The sequence below is a fragment of the Pristiophorus japonicus genome, chromosome 15 (assembly GCF_044704955.1).
Source record: "Pristiophorus japonicus isolate sPriJap1 chromosome 15, sPriJap1.hap1, whole genome shotgun sequence".
NCBI lineage: Eukaryota > Metazoa > Chordata > Chondrichthyes > Pristiophoridae > Pristiophorus > Pristiophorus japonicus.
The window spans coordinates 86993337-87013967 of record NC_091991.1 but is presented as its reverse complement, the minus strand read 5'-3'; the positions used below and the strand labels follow the sequence as shown (position 1 = coordinate 87013967).

Sequence of the window (20631 nt, the reverse complement as noted above, 5' to 3'; positions counted from 1 at the left end):
TTGGTATCAAGGGTTCAGGGGACAGACCTTGACCCATCTATAGTGTCTTGTGTGTTGTCCACTGCTTCAGTTGCTGATCCGATCTTGAGATTAGATTCTGCCACGATAAAGCTCACCAAATGCAAAAGATATGTACAGTCCCCACTGCTTACAGCAGGCGCATTTGTGCGAATGAGATTTGTCCTCTATAGGCTAGTATAACCAGGTAACAACAACAACTTGTATTTATATAGCGCCTTTAACGTGGTGAAATGTCCCAAGGCGCTTCACAGGAGTATTATGAGACAAAAAATTTGACATCGAATCACATAAGGAGAAATTAGGGCAGGTGATCAAAAGCTTGGTCAAAGAGGTAGGTTTTAAGGAGCGTCTTGAAGAAGGAAAGAGAGGTTAAAGAGGCGGAGAGGTTTAGGGAGGGAATTCCAGAGCTTGGGGCCTAGTCAACAGAAGGCACGGTCACCGCTGGTTGAGCGATTATAATCAGGGATGCTCAGGAGGGCAGAATTAAAGGAGCGCAGACATCTCGGGGGGTTGTGGCACTGGAGGAGATTACAGACATAGAGAGGGGCGAGGCCATGGAGGGATTTGAAAACAAGGATGAGAATTTTGAAATTGCTGCATTACTTAACCTAATTTATGTAATCTCTCCTCATAATTTAACCCTTGGGGCCCTGGTAACACTTTAATAAATCTGTGCTGCCTTCCTTCTAAGGCTTTCTATGGTGCGGTGCCCGGAACTGTACACAATACTCCAGGTGTGGTCTAACCAGGGCTTCGTGTAGCTGTAACAAAACTTCCTCCCCTTCATATTCTAGATATAAAGGCTAACATTCCACTAGCCTTTTTGATTATTTTTTGTACCTGACCACAACATTTTAGTGATCTGTGAACATGGACCCCTAAATCTCTTTGGACCTCCATTGTTCCAGCTTTTCACCATTTAATAAATACTCAGATATAACATTGTTTGGTCCAAAATGGATGACCTCACACTCCACTGCTGAAACCCTCATCCATGCCTTTGTTACCTCTAGACTTGACTATTCCAACGCACTCCTGGCTGGCCTCCCACATTCTAGCTTACATAAACTAGAGGTGATCCAAAACTTGGCTGCCCGTTTCCTAACTCACACCAAGTCCTGCTCACCCATCACCCCTGTGCTCGCTGACCTATATTGGCTTCCGGTTAAGCAACGCCTCGATTTCCCCTGTTTATTTAGTTACTCCCTCAAAAAATTCAATTAGTTTTGTTAGACATGACCTACCCTTTACAAATCCATGTTGGTTCTCTCTCTAATCAGCTCAAATTCCTCTTTAAGTGCTCAGTCACTCTGTCCGATTATAGATTCCAGTAACTTCTCCACAACAGATGTTAGACTATCGGGTCTATAATTTCCTGGTTTCTCTCTCACTTTTCTCAATATTGGAATTGCATTTGTAATTTTTCAATCTAAAGAGACAATTCCTGAATCGAGAGCTTTGGAAGATTATGGCTAAAACATCTGCAATTTCCTCACCTACTTCCTTTAAATCCCTGGGTAGAAACCATCAGGTGCTGTGGATTTGTCGGTCTTTAGCGCCATTACTTTTTATCATTCTGATTCTTACTATGTTAACCTTAGTGAGTTTCAGTCCTTGATTCAATATTCGTTTCCCTGGAGTGTCAGGTATATTATCCTCTTCCTCTACTGTGAAGACCGACAAAAGTAATTATTCAACAAGTCTGCCATTTCCTGATTTTAACTTGTGATATTCTGTCTTTAAAGGCGTGCATTACTCTTGACTACCCCTTTTTCTTCTAAAACAATTCTAAAAGCGTTGTGTGTTAATCTTGATAACCCTCGCAGGTTTCTTTCCGTATTCCCTTTCAGCAACGGTCCACCATTGATTAACGTTGCTGCTTTCTCTCTGTCCTCAGGCTGCAGATGTTGGAGGCGATCTGCAAGCACTGGGAGGGGCCGATCAGCCTTGCGCTCTACCTGTCCGATGCCGAGGCCCAGCAGTTCCTCCGCTACGCCCAAGGCTCCGAGGTCCTGATGAGCAGGAGCAACGTTGGCTATCACATTGTGTACAAGGAAGGCCAGTTCTATCCGGTCAATCTGCTGCGGAACATAGCGATGAAACACGTCAACACGCCCTACATGTTCCTGTCCGACATTGACTTCCTGCCCATGTATGGTCTCTATGAGTACCTCAGGTATTTAAGGAGAGCACGAGCTTTTACACAGGCTAAGGTCACAGTTGCCACACATTGCCCAAATAGCAGGCTGAATGGCGCCAGCATTTGAAATATAATTACGTAAAGTTACATCGGCCGGAATTTTAATCTGGAGGCAGGTCGGAAGCCGGGGGTGGGGTGGAGCATGGGGTTGGGGGCTAGAGAGCGGTCGGGAGCCCCTGGAGAATGGATTATCCGCATGCCCTGACCGAATTAAATGGCAGGGCCTCATTAACATTTCAAAGCTCTGTTTCCACCCGCAGCCAGCCAGTTTCAGAATTTCTTCTCTGAGAGTCGTGAATCTTTGGAATTCTCTGCCCCAGAGAGCTGTGGAGGCTGGGTCATTGAATATATTTAAGACGGAGATAGACAGATTTTTGAAGGATAAGGGAGTCAAGGGTCGTGGGGAACGGGCAGGGAAGTGGAGTTGAGGCCAGGATCAGATGAGCCATGATCTTATTGAATGGCGGAACAGGTTCGAGGGGCCAAATGGCGACTCCTGATCCTATTTCTTACGTTATGTTCTTAGATGAAGAGGCTGGCTGGTTGCAGGCGGGTAGGCCTGCAACACTCGGCCCCAGGGAGGAGGGAGGGAGGGGAGGGACCGCGGGCGGGGGTCCAGCAGTCCCCGCCTTCCTTTAGCTGCTGGGCTCCCCGAGGCCTGGGGAAACCCGGCCAGCCAGAATTAAATTTGAAATGGAGGATCACCATAAAACAAGCCAGCCTCATGGTAATATTTAAATAGGCGGATTGGCTGCCCCCAGCCCCACCCCCGTCCCGCCTCGGTTAAAACCGTAAGTGGGTGGGTTGGAGTCAGATTGTGGTCGGGATTTCATTTTTTTAACTCGTTAACATCCCATCAACCTCAAGTCAGCTTGTTTTTTGAGGTTCAAATTCCGTCCATAGAGTCTGCAGCACAGAAACAGGCCATTCATCTCACCCCATCAACATATCCTATTCCTTTCTCCCTCAGGTGGTTATCTAGCTTCCCCTCAACTGCTCCCTGTAGTATTGAGCTCCACATTCTAACCTCTCTCTGGGTAAAGAAGTTTCTCCTGAATTCTGTCTTGGATTTATTAGTGACTATCTTATATTTATGGCCTCTAGTTCTGGTCCCTCCCACAGGTCTTCATTACAGCTACCCTATCAAACCCCCTCATAATCTGAAAGACCTCTATCAGGTCACCTCTCGGCTTTCTCTTTTCTAGAGAAAAATGCCCCAGTCTTTCCTGATAAATATAACCTCTCAGATCTGGTATCATCCTTGTCAATCTTTTTGTACCATCTCCAGTGTCTCTATATCCTTTTGTTGTAAAATGAAGACCATTACTGTGCACAGTACTCTTAACTCTGACAGAACTGCGTCTCAATAGAATATCTTGAGGAATCGCAAGGTAAATATTCAGCTGTCGGAAAGCTGATCAGAGAGAGGGACAGATTGGTGCAATGGGTTACACACTGGCCTTTCAGTTTGTAGTCTGTGTTCAGATCCAGCCCAACGTAATCTGGGCCTAAGCCACACCTCCTGCTCCCTGCATCCTCATGGTGCTGATATCAGGACTCATCGCACCGTCTCCCAGCTGTAACTCATCTTTTCCTAAGGCCTCAAACCGCAGAACTTCCTTCTCTCAGTCTTCCCTCTTCCCGGCCCCTCCCGCTCTGTACCTGTGGATGTTTCTCACCTCACATTTACTGTTGTAACCCCTGGTGACGCCTTGCACTTTAACACCTTTCACCACGTTGTTTTCTCAATATGTAAATAGGGAAAGCCTTTTGAAAGAAAGACTTGGATTTATATAGCGCCTTTCACGACTACCGCTTTACAACCAATGAAATACTTTTGGAGTGTAATCACTGTCGTAATGTGGGAAATGCGGCAGCTAATTTGCACGCAGCAAACTCCCACAACAGCAATGTGATAATGACCAGATAATTTGTTTTTGTTATGTTGATTGAGATATAAATATTGGCCAGGACACCGAGGATAACTCCCCTGCTCTTCTTCGAAATAGTGCCATGGAATCTTTTACGTCCACCTGAGAGAGCAGATGGGGCCTCGGTTTAAACGTCTTACCCGAAAGATGGCACCTCCGACAGTGCAGCACTCCCTCAGTACTGCACTGGAGCCTGGCTTTTTTTGTGCTCAAAGTCCCTGGGACTTGAACCGACGACCTCTGACTCAGAGGCGAGAGTGTTTCTCACTGAGCCACAGCATGAAATGGCTGTGGGGTTTTAAATGACCACCCCCAGCCCCTGGTTCCCTGACACGCACCGTGCGATTCCCCCAGGGAATACTCACTCAGACCTGCAGTAATGAGGGGAGACCTGCTCACCCTCCCAGCAACAATGGGCACATTCTTCTGCTCAATGGGCCGGCAGCATCACCTGCAGGAACGTGTCGGTACTGCAGCCGCTGGAAGTGTCACATTGAAGAGCATGGGCCAGTAATGACTATTGCCGGTACTTGATTATCACTCTTCTCCGCGGGGCACTCCTCTGTCCTCCTGTTTTTTACATTTTAAATGTCTCCATTAAAGTAATGGCCGCAGGAATTTTTACCGCATGCGTTGAGTTGACCTGCTATTATTCCCAACAGTAATTTCTAGCCTGCTGAAATTTTAGGTTCTGACGTTCAAACCCACACTCATTTCATTGCAATAGCAGTGCTGTACTGCACTTGTGTTATCTTCTCCTTTGTCTCCCGTACACTGTTCTGTTCCAGTCCACCTCTGCATTCCTGCTCCAGCTTCCATTTAATTACTTCCTTGCCCCTCCACCCCTTTTTTCTCTTCCTTTGCCCCTCCCTCTTTCTTTGTTTCTTTCCCTCTGTCTCTCCCTCATCCGTTTCCTCCTTCCCTCTATCTTTCCCCCTTCTCTCCTCCATCTTTCCCCTCTTCTGGGTCACACCCTCCATCTCCCCTGTCTCTTCCCCCTCCCTCCTTCCTCCCTGCACCCCTTCTCTCCCGCCTCTCTCTCGCTCTCCCCTCCCACGTACATTCACCTCACTCCTTAGGTGTTAGCCTGGCTCAGTGGGAAACACCCTTGTCTCTGAGTCAGAAGTTTGTGGGTTCAAGTCCTACTCCAAAAATCTAGGTTGACACTCCAGTGCACTACTGAGGAAGTGTTGCACTGTTGGAGGTGCTGTCTTTTGGATGAGACATTAAGCCGAGGCCCCGTATGCTCTCTCAAGTGCATGTAAAAGATCCCATGGCGTTGTTCAAAGAAGAGCAGAGAAGTTATTCCCGGTGTCATGACCAATATTTATCCCTCAACCAACATCACTAAAAAACAGATTATCTGGTCATTATCTCATTGTTTGTGGGAGCTTGCTGTGCACAAATTGGCTGTCGTGTTTCCTATATTACAACAGTGACTACACTTCACAAAAGTATTTAACTTGGCTGTAAAGGGTTTGGGGATGACCTGAGGTCAGGAAAGGCACTATATAAATGCAAGTCTTTCTTCTCCCTCCGTCTACTCACTTCCTTCATGTCTTCTTCCTCTCTCCCCCATGCCTCCTCTGTCTGTCTCCTCTTCCCCTTCTCATACGTGGTGCCCTGGATATTATCGTGCGATCTGAATTGTTTGTAGTTCTGAAGACTCTGTGTGTCCTTCTCTTGCAGGAAGTCTGTTGTCCAGCTTGATATGGCTAACACGAAGAAAGCTCTAATTGTGCCAGCGTTTGAGACTCTCCGCTATCGCCTGTCCTTCCCAAAATCTAAAGCGGAGTTATTGTCCATGTTAGACATGGGGACGCTCTTCACTTTTAGGTAATGATTGAGGAGGTGATATCTTTTATACCTATAACACATATATGACCACATGTATACAATCATATGTAATGTATTAAGCTGGATTTTTATACAATATATATGTATAAAATATGTTACATTTGATTTCAGCAATTGTATCGCCCCTGGAAGTGTTTGACGGGACATTGTAGAGGGACCTTTTCTCTGTATCTAACCCCATGCTGTACCTGCCCTGGGAATGTTTGATGGGACAGTGTGGAGGGAACATTAATCTGTATCTAATCCGTGCTGTACCTGCCCTGGGAGTGTTTGATGGGACAGTGTAGAGGGAGCTTTACTCTGTATCTAACCCCGTGCTGTATCGGCCCTGGGAGTGTTTGATGGGACAGTGTAGAGGGAGCTTTACTCTGTATCTAACCCCGTGCTGTACCTGCCCTGGGAGTGTTTGATGGGACAGTGTAGAGGGAGCTTTACTCTGTATCTAACCCCGTGCTGTACCTGCCCTGGGAGTGTTTGATGGGACAGTGTAGAGGGAGCTTTACTCTGTATCTAACTCCGTGCTGTACCTGCCCTGGGAGTGTTTGATGGGACAGTGTAGAGGGAGCTTTACTCTGTATCTAACCCCGTGCTGTACCTGCCCTGGGAGTGTTTGATGGGACAGTGTAGAGGGAGCTTTACTCTGTGTCTAACCCCGTGCTGTATCGGCCCTGGGAGTGTTTGATGGGACAGTGTAGAGGGATCTAACCAGTGCTATAATGAAAAATATCAGAACTGAACTATAACAGAATGATTTGTTGATAAATGATCCCAGATGAATACATTTAACTGTAAACCACGTTGACTACGTTGCTCCACTTTCAGCCCTCCCTCTGTGGACTGGGTGAAAGTTCACTGCACAAAAGGAGCATTCTTGCTACCCTGTTATACCGGCCATCACATATAGTGGGCAAATCCCATTCACATGAACACAGCCCCTAGATCTGTAACTTGCATTACCTTCCCCACTGAGAACACCTCGGACTCAAGGTCCATACTCTGTTCTGCAGGTATCATGTTTGGACTAAGGGTCACGCTCCAACGAACTTTGCCAAGTGGCGGACAGCCACCACCCCCTACCACGTGGACTGGGAGGCAGACTTTGAGCCTTATGTTGTAGTAAGGCGGGACTGTCCGGAGTACGACAGAAGGTTCGTCGGGTTTGGCTGGAATAAAGTCGCACATGTCATGGAGCTGGATGCGCAGGTACTGTATCCGATCGGCATCCGTAGGCAAACACCGTATCGTCAGAACAGTGCCATCAGCTGTTGTATTTATCACATTGAAAGATGTATGGACTGGAGAAAATCACCCTTTAGCTGATATACTCTAATGCGCAGTATGCTTCATGTGTGCCACTATTGACCCATCATCTCAAATTGCTCCCATCGTTGTCGCCAGCAGTTTTTTTTCCCAATATTTCACCTTTAAGTTACACACCTCAGAGGCGTTGAGATTCCTCTTCTAAGATAAAATATCAAAATGTCTGACTTGCTCCGTAGGAGCGTGAGATTTCTGAGAATATAACTCCGTTATATGGTCGCTAATTCATTCTCCAATGTGTCATTGTCTTTCTGCCCCAGAATGCTCTCTCTAGACACAGCCCAAATTTGGAAGGGCAGAAAAAAGAAAGACTTGCATTTATGTAGCGCCTTTCACGACCACCGGACGTCCAAAGTGCTTTACAGCCAATGAAGTACTTTTGGAGTGTAGTCACTGTTGTAATGTGGGAAATGCAGCAGCCAATTTGTGCACAGCAAGCTCCCACAAACAGCAATGTGATAATGACCAGATATTCTGTTTTTTTGTTATGTTGATTGAGGGATAAATATTGGCCAGGACACCGGGGATAACTCCCCTGCTCTTCTTTGAAGTAGTGCCATTTTTATGTCCACCTTTAATTGTAATTGTACTGCCGGTATATAATTTTTGACAGTTCAAATAGACTTAGTAAAAAGAATGTCACCTCCCTCCCATCATTACACTTTACTGCAATCCTAATGGTAACATTAGGGTAATTAAATTCTGTGATGAAATCAAGATCCAATGACAGCCCAGAATCTCTGTTATATGAACAGGTGGCACTTTGTCCTCATAGAAACCGTCAGGATTTAAATTTAAACTCTTAAGTTACATTTTTAATTCCAAAATATAGAATTTCTCTAAGGAACTGACTTTATTACCATTGAATAGCTTCTCTTTAAAGCTCTCGCGATGGTTCAATTGGTAAACAGAGCCATGTAGGCTAGAGCAGTCCAGGCTTGATCCCTGGCCTGTACAGAGTGGTGATAGGGGACCTACAATTGGGGCTTTATTGACCTGAGAAGGAAATAAATCACCCAGGGTTCCTACTGCTGGGCAGTGTCTAGTGACTCCTGTAAATGTACAGAAATGTCAGTTGAGCTCAGAATGTGCCTCGACAGTCATGCACTCCATGGCCAAATAGCCTTGCCAGCACTCTGAAGACTGGCTGTGTGGTTGAGGAAGTGTACCCCAGCTGGAGAGGAGGGGAACAAAATGGGGTGGAAAGACTTCTGAGATTTGAATCTGTATTGTAGAATCAGAGAAATTTACAGCACGGGAGGAAGCCATTTCCGTCCATCGTGTCCACGCCAGCTGACAAAGAGCTATGCAGCCTAATCCCACTTTCCATTTCTTAGTTCGTAGCTCTGTAGGTTACGGCACTTCAAGTGCACATCCAAGTACTTTGTAAATGTGGTGAGGGTTTCTGCCTCTATCACCCTTTCAGGCAGTGAGTTCCAGACCCTCAGCACCCTCTGGGTGAAGAATTCCCCTCAAATCCCCTCTAAACCTCCTACTAATTACTTTAAATCTATGCCCCCTGGTTGTTGACCCCTCTGCTAAGGTAAATAGGTTCTTCCTATCCATTCTATCTAGGCCCCTCATAATTTTATACACCACAATAAGGTCTTCCCTCAGCCTCCTCTGCTCCAAAGAAAATAACCCCAGCCTATCCAATTTTTCCTCATAGCTAAAATTCTTCAGTCCAGGCAACATCCTCGTGAATCTCCTCTGTACCCTCTCTCGTGTAATCATACCTTTCCTGTAATGTGGTGACCAGAACTGCATACAGTACTCTAGCTGTGGCCTCACATTTTTTTGTTGAAGTGGCTATCTGTATTCCTGGCAGTGGGAGCTTTCTTCTGATACCTGAAGGCTGAGTCACTACTGTCCATTCATCTGTTGTGTGCTACCCTGGGCCAGGTCCTAACTCAGGTCTCACACTTGAGTTAGTTTTTCGTTCCTTCCTCGCGGTTTTTAATCTTTGGGGTACCTTCTCCTATTGAGGGAGGGCGGGGGGGGGCTTGCTGCCGAGGCCAAAGCGGCCCACCTACCCTTAACGGTGGGGTTCACCTGTGCCCATCAGACCTGTGTACCCCCGCTGGATGTCAACCCTGTATTGAGAGTCGAGACTGTCTGTAGTGGAACCTGAGCCCAGCCCTCTGATTCAGAGGTGGGAATACTACCCCTGAGCCAGCGATCGCTCTAACCAGACACACATCTCCCGCTGGATGTCAGCCCAGTATTTAGAGACCCTATTCTAGTCTCAACTTTCCTGGAGCGGGGTTCAAACCTGCCACCATCTGACTTGGAGGCGGGAAAAAAGACTTTGATTTATGTAATGCTTTTCACAACCACCAAACGTGTCAAAGCGTTTTTCTGCCAATGAAGTACTTTTGGAGTGTCGTCACTGTTGTAATGTAGGGGACGCTACCATTAAGCCAAAGGCTCGCTCCGACAGTCTTCTGTGCCTACACAAACATATCTAACAGGATGCTCTCCACCTGTCTCTCTCTCTGTTGTTGCAGGAATATGAGTTTATCGTGCTCCCCAACGCTTACATGATCCACATGCCTCACGCCCCCAGCTTCGACATCACCAAATTCCGTTCCAACAAGCAATATCGGATTTGCCTGAAGACGCTGAAGGAAGAGTTCCAGCAGGACATGTCGCGTCGCTATGGGTTCGCGGCGCTCAAATACCTAACTGCCGAAAACAACAGCTGAGACCCCGGACTGTCCTCGACCGACTTCACTTGAGACACTGCGAGGAGTGAAATAGGGGTGCTGTGTACAGCCAGTCGTGCAAAAATCAAAACCAAAATTTACGTGTGTACCCGCCAACGGTCAGGATTTGGATGGAAGAGTTGTACCTACAAGAGCTTACTTTGAGTCCTCCAAAAGGCGTGTTAAAATATTCCTGTCGTTCGCTATTTAAGGCCTCTCCACCGTCCCACCCCATCTTATCGCCTTGCCCTTAAGACGGGTCACCAGTGTCCACGCAGCCTCTTGCAGATAGGAGGGCGGGATGGTCCAGGCTTTAACGCACAGCTGCCACCGCAACGTTGCTCCTTGATTGTTCAGAGGGCTTTCACCCTCGAGTGCACCCCTTCAAGAGCTTAACACTTTGTGGTCGTGGCCTCGCACACACAAAAGAAACAAGAATAGGCGGATGCATTGGAGACCACCAGTAACAGCTGTGCTGTTCTTGGGTTGGTGTAACTTAGCAACTAGCATTAACGAGCTACTGCAATGTTGATTTTCCTTTACCATCTTTTTGCCATTCTTAATCCTCGTAGGTTCCTGCACTACTCTGATTTCCCAGCTGCCTCAGGCAGGTTCAAGGGTCAGGATTCAGCCCTGCTGTAAAAGCAATGCCAATGCCCTTAGGCTGTTGGGCAGCGACGGCCATCCCAAATCCTGCTCCGTCCAAAACTTGAGAGTGTAGATTCAATAAGACTCCGCCTCCTGTTCTTGGCTTGGTTCGGGAGGGGGTCCCCAAGGGTAGCTAAGGTGGGTGTTTCCAATGGCAAATGGAAAGCTTGCCGCAAAGTTTTGACTCTTATTGGAGGTGGAACTTTGGGAGCAAGTGGTTGATGTAGCACGAAACTGCGCTCCTCCCAATTACCAGAGTGGGCTTTGAGGCTTCAGTTATAAAAAATAAAGTGGGAGTGTGGTTTGTCAACTTCTGTGAAAGTAAATAAATCAGATTCTACCCAAGGATCGTGCCTTGGTTTGTAAAATCTTATTTAACTTGTCTAAATCAGAAGGACAGGTCCTAGCCCTTGTGCCAGCATCACTGAACAATAGGATAATTTGTGATATTGAGTTCACTAGGAGTGAATTGGAATCAAAGAAATTAATGGCAGGTTTGTCGCGACTGGGGAGGTGTTGACATATATTCCCGATCCCTAAAGTTTCCAATTTGGGCCTTTTCACAAATTAATGAAATGTGACAATTGCTTAAATTGATGCATCTGAAGAGGAAGATTTCTGTACTCAACACTCATTGGAGCTGCTGAATTCTCTAAGCCTTATTGTTAATGTCAAAATTGAAATCATGAAGGACATGGAGCTGCCCTTAATGTTCAAGTCAGAGTCGAGTTGAGGAGTGAAAAAGAGCAGAACTGTGCAGTGTAACTTGTCTAGGATGGGCAATGAGGCTGGTGGTGTTGAATTCATTGGATTGATTGCCCAAATATATGACATTTCCGCTCTCTCCATAGACCCGCAGTGATTCATTTCATTGAGCACATTTAGGACAAGCTGACTCGAAGTAGAGGGAGATCAACAGGTTGCTAGGAATGGGGATTGAGGTTGGGACACTAGGTTAATGCAAGAAACAACTGGAAGCTGCAATGGGAAGATGGTAGGATGTTATTTGGAAGGACATGGGCCTTCTTCATCCAAACCTATCTTATCATCTTCCTCAAGAAGTCAACTAAATTGAGGGAGAATTCACAATAGTGCAAACTGTACATGATCTGTTGGAGTGGAGAGGGTTTGGTAGCCTACATGGCCAATTCTCAGTCTGTGCTTGTGTGCGGGAGAAACCCTGCCCAGTTTCAATGTACCAATGTCTCTTCTCCCGAGCGTGAATGAATCTGCTTCAGACAGTTGATGAGCGCATCAACCGTTGGCAATATCTCGGTTCCTTTCTGTTGAAGTCTTATCATATTCTGATAAGAAGTCTGAGTTTGTGCTTCTGTGTGCCCTTTTCGAAAGCTGTCAGTCCCCATGTGGTGGAAGCTGCCAAGGTATTTTTGATGATTCCATGATGTACAGTTTGTCCTGTAATCCCTACCCTATCTCACAATGGATAAATATTGATGGAACCAACCAGTACAAATGACTGACAAAAAAAGATCATAATTTCTTGGTGTCCCACAAATAATCTGATGGTATCTTTCAGGTATAAAAAATAAATATACCCTTCTTTAACACTTTCTGTCCTCAGGGAGAGCATGATGGATGAACTGTAGACTAATTACTAGCTTATATAAGCCTCAGGTTGCTTGGATCAGAGCACAGTGTTGTAGTGGACTGGACAATCAGTGAAAGACTGTTGGACTATTTGAAGCACCTTTGCACTGTTTGAGAATCATTGGATTATTATGGGACAGTGTGGTGGATCGGTGGACTGTTTGAGAATCACTGGATCATTATTGGACAGTGTGGTGGATAATTGGACTATTTGAGAATCACTGGATCATTATTGGACAGTGTGGTGGATAATTGGACTATTTGAGAATCACTGGATCATTATTGGACAGTGTGGTGGATAATTGGACTGTTTGAGAATCACTGGATCATTATTGGACAGTGTGGTGGATAATTGGACTGTTTGAGAATCACTGGATCATTATTGGACAGTGTGGTGGATAATTGGACTATTTGAGAATCACTGGATCATTATTGGACAGTGTGGTGGATAATTGGACTATTTGAGAATCACTGGATCATTATTGGACAGTGTGGTGGATAATTGGACTATTTGAGAATCACTGGATCATTATTGGACAGTGTGGTGGATAATTGGACTGTTTGAGAATCACTGGATCATTATTGGAAGTGTGGTGGATAATTGGACTGTTTGAGAATCACTGGATCATTATTGGACAGTGTGGTGGATAATTGGACTGTTTGAGAATCACTGGATCATTATTGGACAGTGTGGTGGATAATTGGACTGTTTGAGAATCACTGGATCATTATTGGACAGTGTGGTGGATAATTGGACTATTTGAGAATCACTGGATCATTATTGGACAGTGTGGTGGATAATTGGACTATTTGAGAATCACTGGATCATTATTGGACAGTGTGGTGGATAATTGGACTATTTGAGAATACAACTGGATCATTATTGGACAGTGTGGTGGATAATTGGACTATTTGAGAATACAACTGGATCATTATTGGACAGTGTGGTGGATAATTGGACTATTTGAGAATCACTGGATCATTATTGGACAGTGTGGTGGACAATTGGACTATTTGAGAATCACTGGATCATTATTGGACAGTGTGGTGGATAATTGGACTATTTGAGAATCACTGGATCATTATTGGACAGTGTGGTGGATAATTGGACTATTTGAGAATACAACTGGATCATTATTGGACAGTGTGGTGGATAATTGGACTGTTTGAGAATCACTGGATCATTATTGGACAGTGTGGTGGATAATTGAACTATTTGAGAATCACTGGATCATTATTGGACAGTGTGGTGGATAATTGAACTATTTGAGAATCACTGGATCATTATTGGACAGTGTGGTGGATAATTGGACTGTTTGAGAATCAATGGATCATTATTGGACAGTGTGGTGGATAATTGGACTGTTTGAGAATCACTGGATCATTATTGGACAGTGTGGTGGATAATTGGACTATTTGAGAATCACTGGATCATTATTGGACAGTGTGGTGGATAATTGGACTGTTTGAGAATCACTGGATCATTATTGGACAGTGTGGTGGATAATTGGACTGTTTGAGAATCACTGGATCATTATTGGACAGTGTGGTGGATAATTGGACTATTTGAGAATACAACTGGATCATTATTGGACAGTGTGGTGGATAATTGGACTATTTGAGAATACAACTGGATCATTATTGGACAGTGTGGTGGATAATTGGACTGTTTGAGAATACAACTGGATCATTATTGGACAGTGTGGTGGATAATTGGACTTTTTGAGAATCACGATCATTATTGGACAGTGTGGTGGATAATTGGACTATTTGAGAATACAACTGGATCATTATTGGACAGTGTGGTGGATAATTGGACTATTTGAGAATACAACTGGATCATTATTGGACAGTGCGGTGGATAATTGGACTATTTGAGAATACAACTGGAGGATTCTTTGGACTGTGAGGCACTATTGGAATGCTTCAATTATTGGACTATTGACGTTACTCAAACATTTGTGGCACTATTGGACTCAATGGGCCCGAACTTGGTCAATGCTAAGGCCACCCAAAAGCCCACCTGATGGTACTTTGCCAGCGAGATTCCACAAAAAGATCTACAAAGACCGCCCGGTAGCAAAAAAACAACTTACGCCGTGAATCTGGGTGGCAGCGGGCGAGAGCTCCCAATCTCGGCGGCAAATACAATCCTCGCCAAAGTGCCGCCGAGGATTGAGTCGGGCCCGGGAGGGGGGATCACAGAAAAATAAAAATTTGCACAGAAAAAAAGCACTGGAAAACATTCAAGGGACCCCATCCAGATGAATCGCTGCAAAACAAAAAAATAAAAGTTCACTAACCTTTTTTTGCAGGTCTTCATACTTACCGTTGAGGTTAGACCTGCCTCCACACAACGGTCCTTCCCCCTGCTGCCGCCAACTCCCGCTCAGAGGAATCTGCCAGCTCGGCGGGCGGGAGGTCACTTGCACGCCTGGTGCGCTAGCGGCCGTCAGCGGGCGGTTCCCGGTGGTCTTCCCGTCCCGCCGGCGGGAGGCCTAGTGGAAACTGCCACCGAGGGGAGACCACCCAAAAAACTCGATGGCAGCGGGAAGTAAGGCCACCAAGTTCGGGTCCTTTGAAACTCCAACGGGCCAGCTGCAGGATTGTATGGGAAGAGGATTCTGTGGACTGTTTAATACACTGTTGGCCTGCTTCAATTATTAGATTTGTTGGAATATTACTGGGCCAATTATGTCACCATTGGGTTTTTGCAGTACTATTAAATTGTTTGGCAATTCATTGCAGAACTATTGAACTGTTTGGAGTAAAATTGGAAGTCGAGTGGAGTGGGAAGAGTACCATTGAAGGATTGTTGGACTATACTGGGTACCATTGGAGAACTGTTGGACTATTTGGAATACCATTGGACTGCTGGAAGTACGATTGGGGAATAGATGGATCACTGGGAGTGCGAGGGGAGGACAGTTCAATTGCTCAGAGTACTGCTGGAAAAATGTTGACTCATTGGAGCACAGTTGAAGGTCCAGCTAGGAGCATCATTGGAGGATTATATGGACAGCTAAAGCATTTATATAGCGCCTTTCACGACCACCGGACGTCTCATAGCGCTTTACAGCCAATTAAGTATATTTGGAGTGTAGTTACTGTTGCACAGCTAGGAGCATCATTAGAGGATGGTTGGACAGTTAGGCGGACTGCTCAGGGTACTATTGGTGGACAATCGGGTGGACTGGAGGACTGGTGGGCTGTTTCCAATCATTGTACAACAGATTTTACTCTTTACCACAATGGGCAGGATGACTGTTGAGAGAACTGGTCAGTCGGCACGAAGCAGAGCTGTCTTTTGTCATTGTGCAAGTGACAGAATAATAAATAAAAATGTAAAAATCCATGAGACTTGTAGCCCTGTTCACCTTACTTTTATAAATAATGTTTTTTATGACACTCATATTTTTAACAATTGATTATCAGCGAGCAAATAAACGAACTGCGGTCATTTTTCTCTTGGGCTCAAAAAAAGTTGCTCCTGCAAAGGCCTGGTGGGTGAGGGCACTGCCTAGTGTGGCATGGAGCCTCACACACCACAAGGCCCCAGGTTTGGTAGGCAGTCCGGGCTGAAGGAAGTAATCGCCGACAGGGCACATTACACTGGGCCTCCGAGCCCCTGGGTGAGAGACTGGGAGAAAATCAGTCCTGATCACTATCAAGTGAAATAACGAGCAAGTGCATGCGTGGGGTGTTGGGTCAAAGCAGGATCAGGCTTAGCTGTGTTGCCTTCCACATTCAAATAGCCCACCAACATGCTCTATCTAGGCTCAGTTTGGGGTGTAGCTCAACAAGAGGTCAATAAAGCTGGTATTCCACTGTAGTGGGTCTGATATGTGACCAAGTTACAAGCGCAACACAGGAGAAGTGTTACTCAGGCTCTCATCCTGCCCCGCCCCTCATTTCCTGTGTCCAAACTTTGTCAATTCAGGAATGCTGGACTGCAGCACGCCAGGAAGGGGCATAGACATTAAAATCTTATTTAAATTGATGTCAAATTATGTCACTCAGGTCTGCGGCTAGCGTCTCTTCACCTCTGCTCACTGCAGGTCAGTGAGCAGGGCACCCAAACTGCTGTGCTGCATTTCACTGGCTGCCAGATTTAAAGGTACAGGCTGCACATTGAAAGTAAGACCATTTCTGGTGCTCTTTTTTCTGTTGCTACTTTCGGAGAGCTTTGCATTTGGCCACGGACGTCTTTGTGGCGAGAAGTCTAAGGCCCTGGATATTAATGTTGTGCCCCATCCCTATAGAACTATGAGGGTGCCATATGGCATTTTTAAGAGGATGAGGGACAGAGTAAATAGGAGGCCATTTTAGATGCCAAAGAAATTAGATATTATAGGTGGGAGAGAGAAAGAAAGAAAGAATTACATTAACATAGCTTCTTTCACCATCTCAGAACATCCCAAAGCGCTTCACAGCCAATGAAGTACTTTTGAAGAGTAGTCACTGTTTTACTGTAGGCAACAGAAGGCACCTACTTAACCTGGAGCATTGTTAAAAATTGCCACTCAATAGCTCAAGTTCCCCCTGGAATCCCAATGGCACTCAGCCCTTCAGGCTCTTGCTCAAAGAATTCTCCTGACATGAACTGCAAAAGCTTCACATCCATCAATGTGCAGCGAATATGTGATTGCCAGGCTGAAAACAAGACACTATATTCTCTGGGCCTGAAATTGAAGAACTTACCGCCGACATGCCTCTGCTCGAACCGCCCAGTGCCACTTCCGATGTGGCCTGGAGGGGGGAGGGGAGAGCCGCCGGGAAGTGCCCGCCGACATCAGCGGACGGCTGAGTAGCGTAACTGAGCTCCCGCCCGCCGAGCTGCGATATTGGTGCGGGCGGCAGAACGGGCAGGGGTGAGCCGCTGGCTGGAGGCTGGTCTATCGCCAACGGTAGGTAGGAAGATGGTGAAACAAAGGTTAGTACACTTTTTGTAATTTTTTTCTTTATAGAGACTTCCCTCGATGGGGTCCCCTGAAGGTCTTCAGATGTTTAAAAACATTTTTTTTAATGCTTTTGCTTTTCAGCTCTTCAACCCTCCGTGGGCCCGACTCCATCCTCGGCAGCACTTGGGCGGCAAGCCACTTTGTCGCCGAGAATGGGAGCTCCCGCCGACTGCCACCCAGATTGGCGGTGTAAGTTGCTCATTTGCCGCCCCACTGACCTTCGAGGGACCTTTTTAATGATAACCCCGCCCAAAGTACCGTCCGGTACCTCGGCGGGCAGAGGCCTTCATCGATTTCGGGCCCTCTGAAATTCAGAAGAATGAGAGGTGATCTCATTGAATCATACAAGATTCTGAAGGGATTGACAGGGTAGATGCTGAGAGGTTGTTTCTCCTCGGCTGGAGAGTCTAGAACTAGAGTGGTATAGTCTCAGGACAAAGGGTCGGCCATTTAAGACTGAGATGAGGAGGAATTTCTTCACTCGGAGGGGAGTGAATCTTTGGGATTCTGGCGGTGGAGGCTGGGTCATTGAGTATATAAAAGGCTGAGATCGATAGATAAGAGAATCAAGGGAGATTGGGATCGAGCGGGAAAATGGAGTTGATGTCGAAGTTCAGCCGTGATCTTATTGAATGGCAGAGCAGGCTCGAAGGGCAGTATGGCCTACTCCTGCTCCTAATTCTTATGTTCTTTCATTTTGAGAGGGTGAACAGGTTTGGAGACTCCCCAGATCAGGAAGGGCAGGCTCCCGCGGACCATGGCGCTGCACTTCTCTTACCATTTTGGCTCAACTGCCTATTCGAGTGTGTGATATATTCTTACGACATCACTAACAAACACACTCCACAAGGTGACCTTGTCACATACATCAGTAGTTGCATTACTACAGCAGTCCACTAGGTGGAGCATTAATCCACTAGGGGGAGCTCTATTACGTAATGGTCGTCTTGCAGGAATCCCACCGGCAAGAGACTGGGAGGTGGGTGTCAGTTACATGCCGAGCAAAAGCTCTTGTGACCTTGAGCTGGCCTTCAAACCCCATAACCTCTCCATCACTAAGACTGCCTACTTCGACCTCTGTAACATCAGCCGTCTATGACCCTTGCATCAGTCTGTCTGCTGCTGAAACCCCTCATCCAGGCCTTTGTTGCCTCCAGACTCGACTATTGCAATGCTCTCCTGGCCGGCCTCCCATCTTCCACTCTACATAAACTACAGCAGATCCAAACCTCTGTTGCCCATATCCGAGCCCGCATGAAGTCCCGTTCACCCATCACCCTTGTGCGTGCTGATCTACATTGGCTCATGGTCCACCAATGTCTCAAGTTTAAAAATCAATTCCCAGGAAGATGAACCTTTATAAAACACTGGTTCGACCTCAGCTGGAGTATTGTGTCCAATTCTGGGCACCGCACTTTAGGAAGGATGTGAAGGCCTTAGAGAGGGTGCAGAAAAGATCTTCAGTGACATGGGTAAACTGAAGAAGCTGGGGTTGTTCTCCTTAGGGCAGAGAAGGTTGAGAGGAGATTTGATCGAGGTGTTCAAAATCATGAGGAGTCTAGACAGAGTAGATAGAGAGAAACTGTTCCCATTGGCAGAACCAGAGGACACAGGTTTAAGGTGATTGACAGAAGAACCAAAGATGACATGAGGAAAAACTTTTTGACGCGGTTCACTGCCTGAAAGTGTGGTGGAGGCAGACTCAATCGTGGTTTCAAAAGGGAGATGGCTAAGTACCTGAAGGAAAAAAAATTGCAGGGCTCCAGGGTAAGGGCGGGCGAGTGGGACTAGCTGGAATTGCTCTTACAGAGAGCCAGCATGGGCTCAACGAGCCAAATGGCCTCCTGTGCTGCAACGATTCTATGATTAGAATCATAGAAATTTACAGCACAGAAGGAGGCCATTCGGCCTAAAGTGTCCATGCCAGCCAACAGCTATCCAGTCCAATCCTATTTTCCAGCTCTTGGTCCGCAGTCTTGTAGGTTACGGCACTTCAAGTGCATGTCCAAGTATTTTTTAAAAGCTATGAGGGTTTCTGCCTCTACCACCCTTTCAGGCAGTGAGTTCCAGAAACCCAACACCCTCTGGGTGAAAAATGTTCTCCTCAAATCCTCTTCCTACCTCCTACCACATTAGATCTATGACCCCTGGTTGTTGACCCCTCTGCTAGTGGATATAAGTCCTTCCTATCCACTCTATCTCGGCGGCTCATAATTTTATACACCTCATTTAGGTCTCCGCTCAGTCTCCTCTGTTCCAATAATTCTAAATTCCTTCAAAGTCTCACCCTCCCTATCCTTGTAATCTCCTCAACACCTCCAAACACCTCCCCCCTGAAACGTTTCATTCCTGTGATTCTGGCCTCTTTTCCAACCCCCTCCCTTTCTGATTGGTGGCCGTGCCTTCAGCCACCTAGGCCCCACATTCTGGAATTCCCTTCCTAAACCCTTCCGTGCCTACACGTCGCTCTACTTTTAAGATCCTCCTTAAAAACCCCATCTTCCACAAGCTCTTGATCATCCTTCCTAATATCTCTTTTTTTCTTTAGCTTGGCATCCAATCTTTTTGTATAAATACACCACTGTAAAGTGCTTTGGGACATTTTTCTATGTTAAATGTAAGCTGTAGTTGGATCCAGATTGGGAGATTTCTTTTCAAATTCATTCTTGGAGTGTGAGCATCTCTGGCAAGGCCAGCATTTATTGCCTGTCCCTAGTTGCTTTGAGAAGGTGGTGATGTGTAATGTATTTGCTTCATGGGTTCTTTGCTTCGGAATTCATAGCAACACATTGCTATTAAGAACTAGTTGGTTATTAACAAAAGGTTTAACAATCACACTACACATTACCAGTTCATCCACCAGGTTCACAACTGCATACCTCATCGTGGATGATCTAGACCCAACTGACTGGGGTTTTATTAAGTCTTGTGAACATCACGTGACTGGCTAAGCCACTCACAATGCAACAGCTCTACAAACCTGTGAGTATACTCACAGATGCATACATTATAGTGATGGGCCTCCTTGGCCTGATGGCAATTGTTTAATATAACTGAGTGACTTGCTTGGCCATTTAAAGAGGGCAGTTAAGAGTCAACCACGTTGGTATAGGACTGGAGTCATATATAAGCCAGATCGGGTAAGGACGGCAGGTTTCCTAAGGACATTATGAGCTCCATGGTCACTTACTGAAACCATTTATTTCCAGAGTTAGTCGAGGCCTCTGGATTGCTAGTTCAGTAACATAGCCACTTCCCTTCCCCCATTTATGTATGATATCATTGTTGATTCTCCGAATGGTGGAAAATATTGCTGTTTAATAAACTCGTGAATCAAAATCACCTTTTTAATTCAGTTGTTTGATTGTACACAGAGTAGA

General features: G+C 46.0%; 1 protein-coding gene across 3 annotated transcripts in view; it reads left to right on the top strand.

Annotated features, from left to right (window-relative positions):
* large1 (LARGE xylosyl- and glucuronyltransferase 1) overlaps positions 1–12730 on the top strand; it is a 781831-nt gene extending 769101 nt beyond the window's left edge. Inside the window, exons 13-16 of one of the 3 annotated variants that reach the window (XM_070900694.1) lie at positions 1919–2197; positions 5842–5988; positions 7017–7212; positions 9837–12730. In XM_070900694.1, the coding sequence (XP_070756795.1) occupies positions 1919–2197; positions 5842–5988; positions 7017–7212; positions 9837–10034 (820 nt within the window). In that variant the 3' untranslated portion in view covers positions 10035–12730. The remainder of the gene's footprint in view (positions 1–1918; positions 2198–5841; positions 5989–7016; positions 7213–9836) is intronic. The other 2 variants (XM_070900696.1, XM_070900695.1) reach the window with 2 other exon arrangements.
* The last annotated feature ends 7901 nt before the right edge of the window (positions 12731–20631 follow it).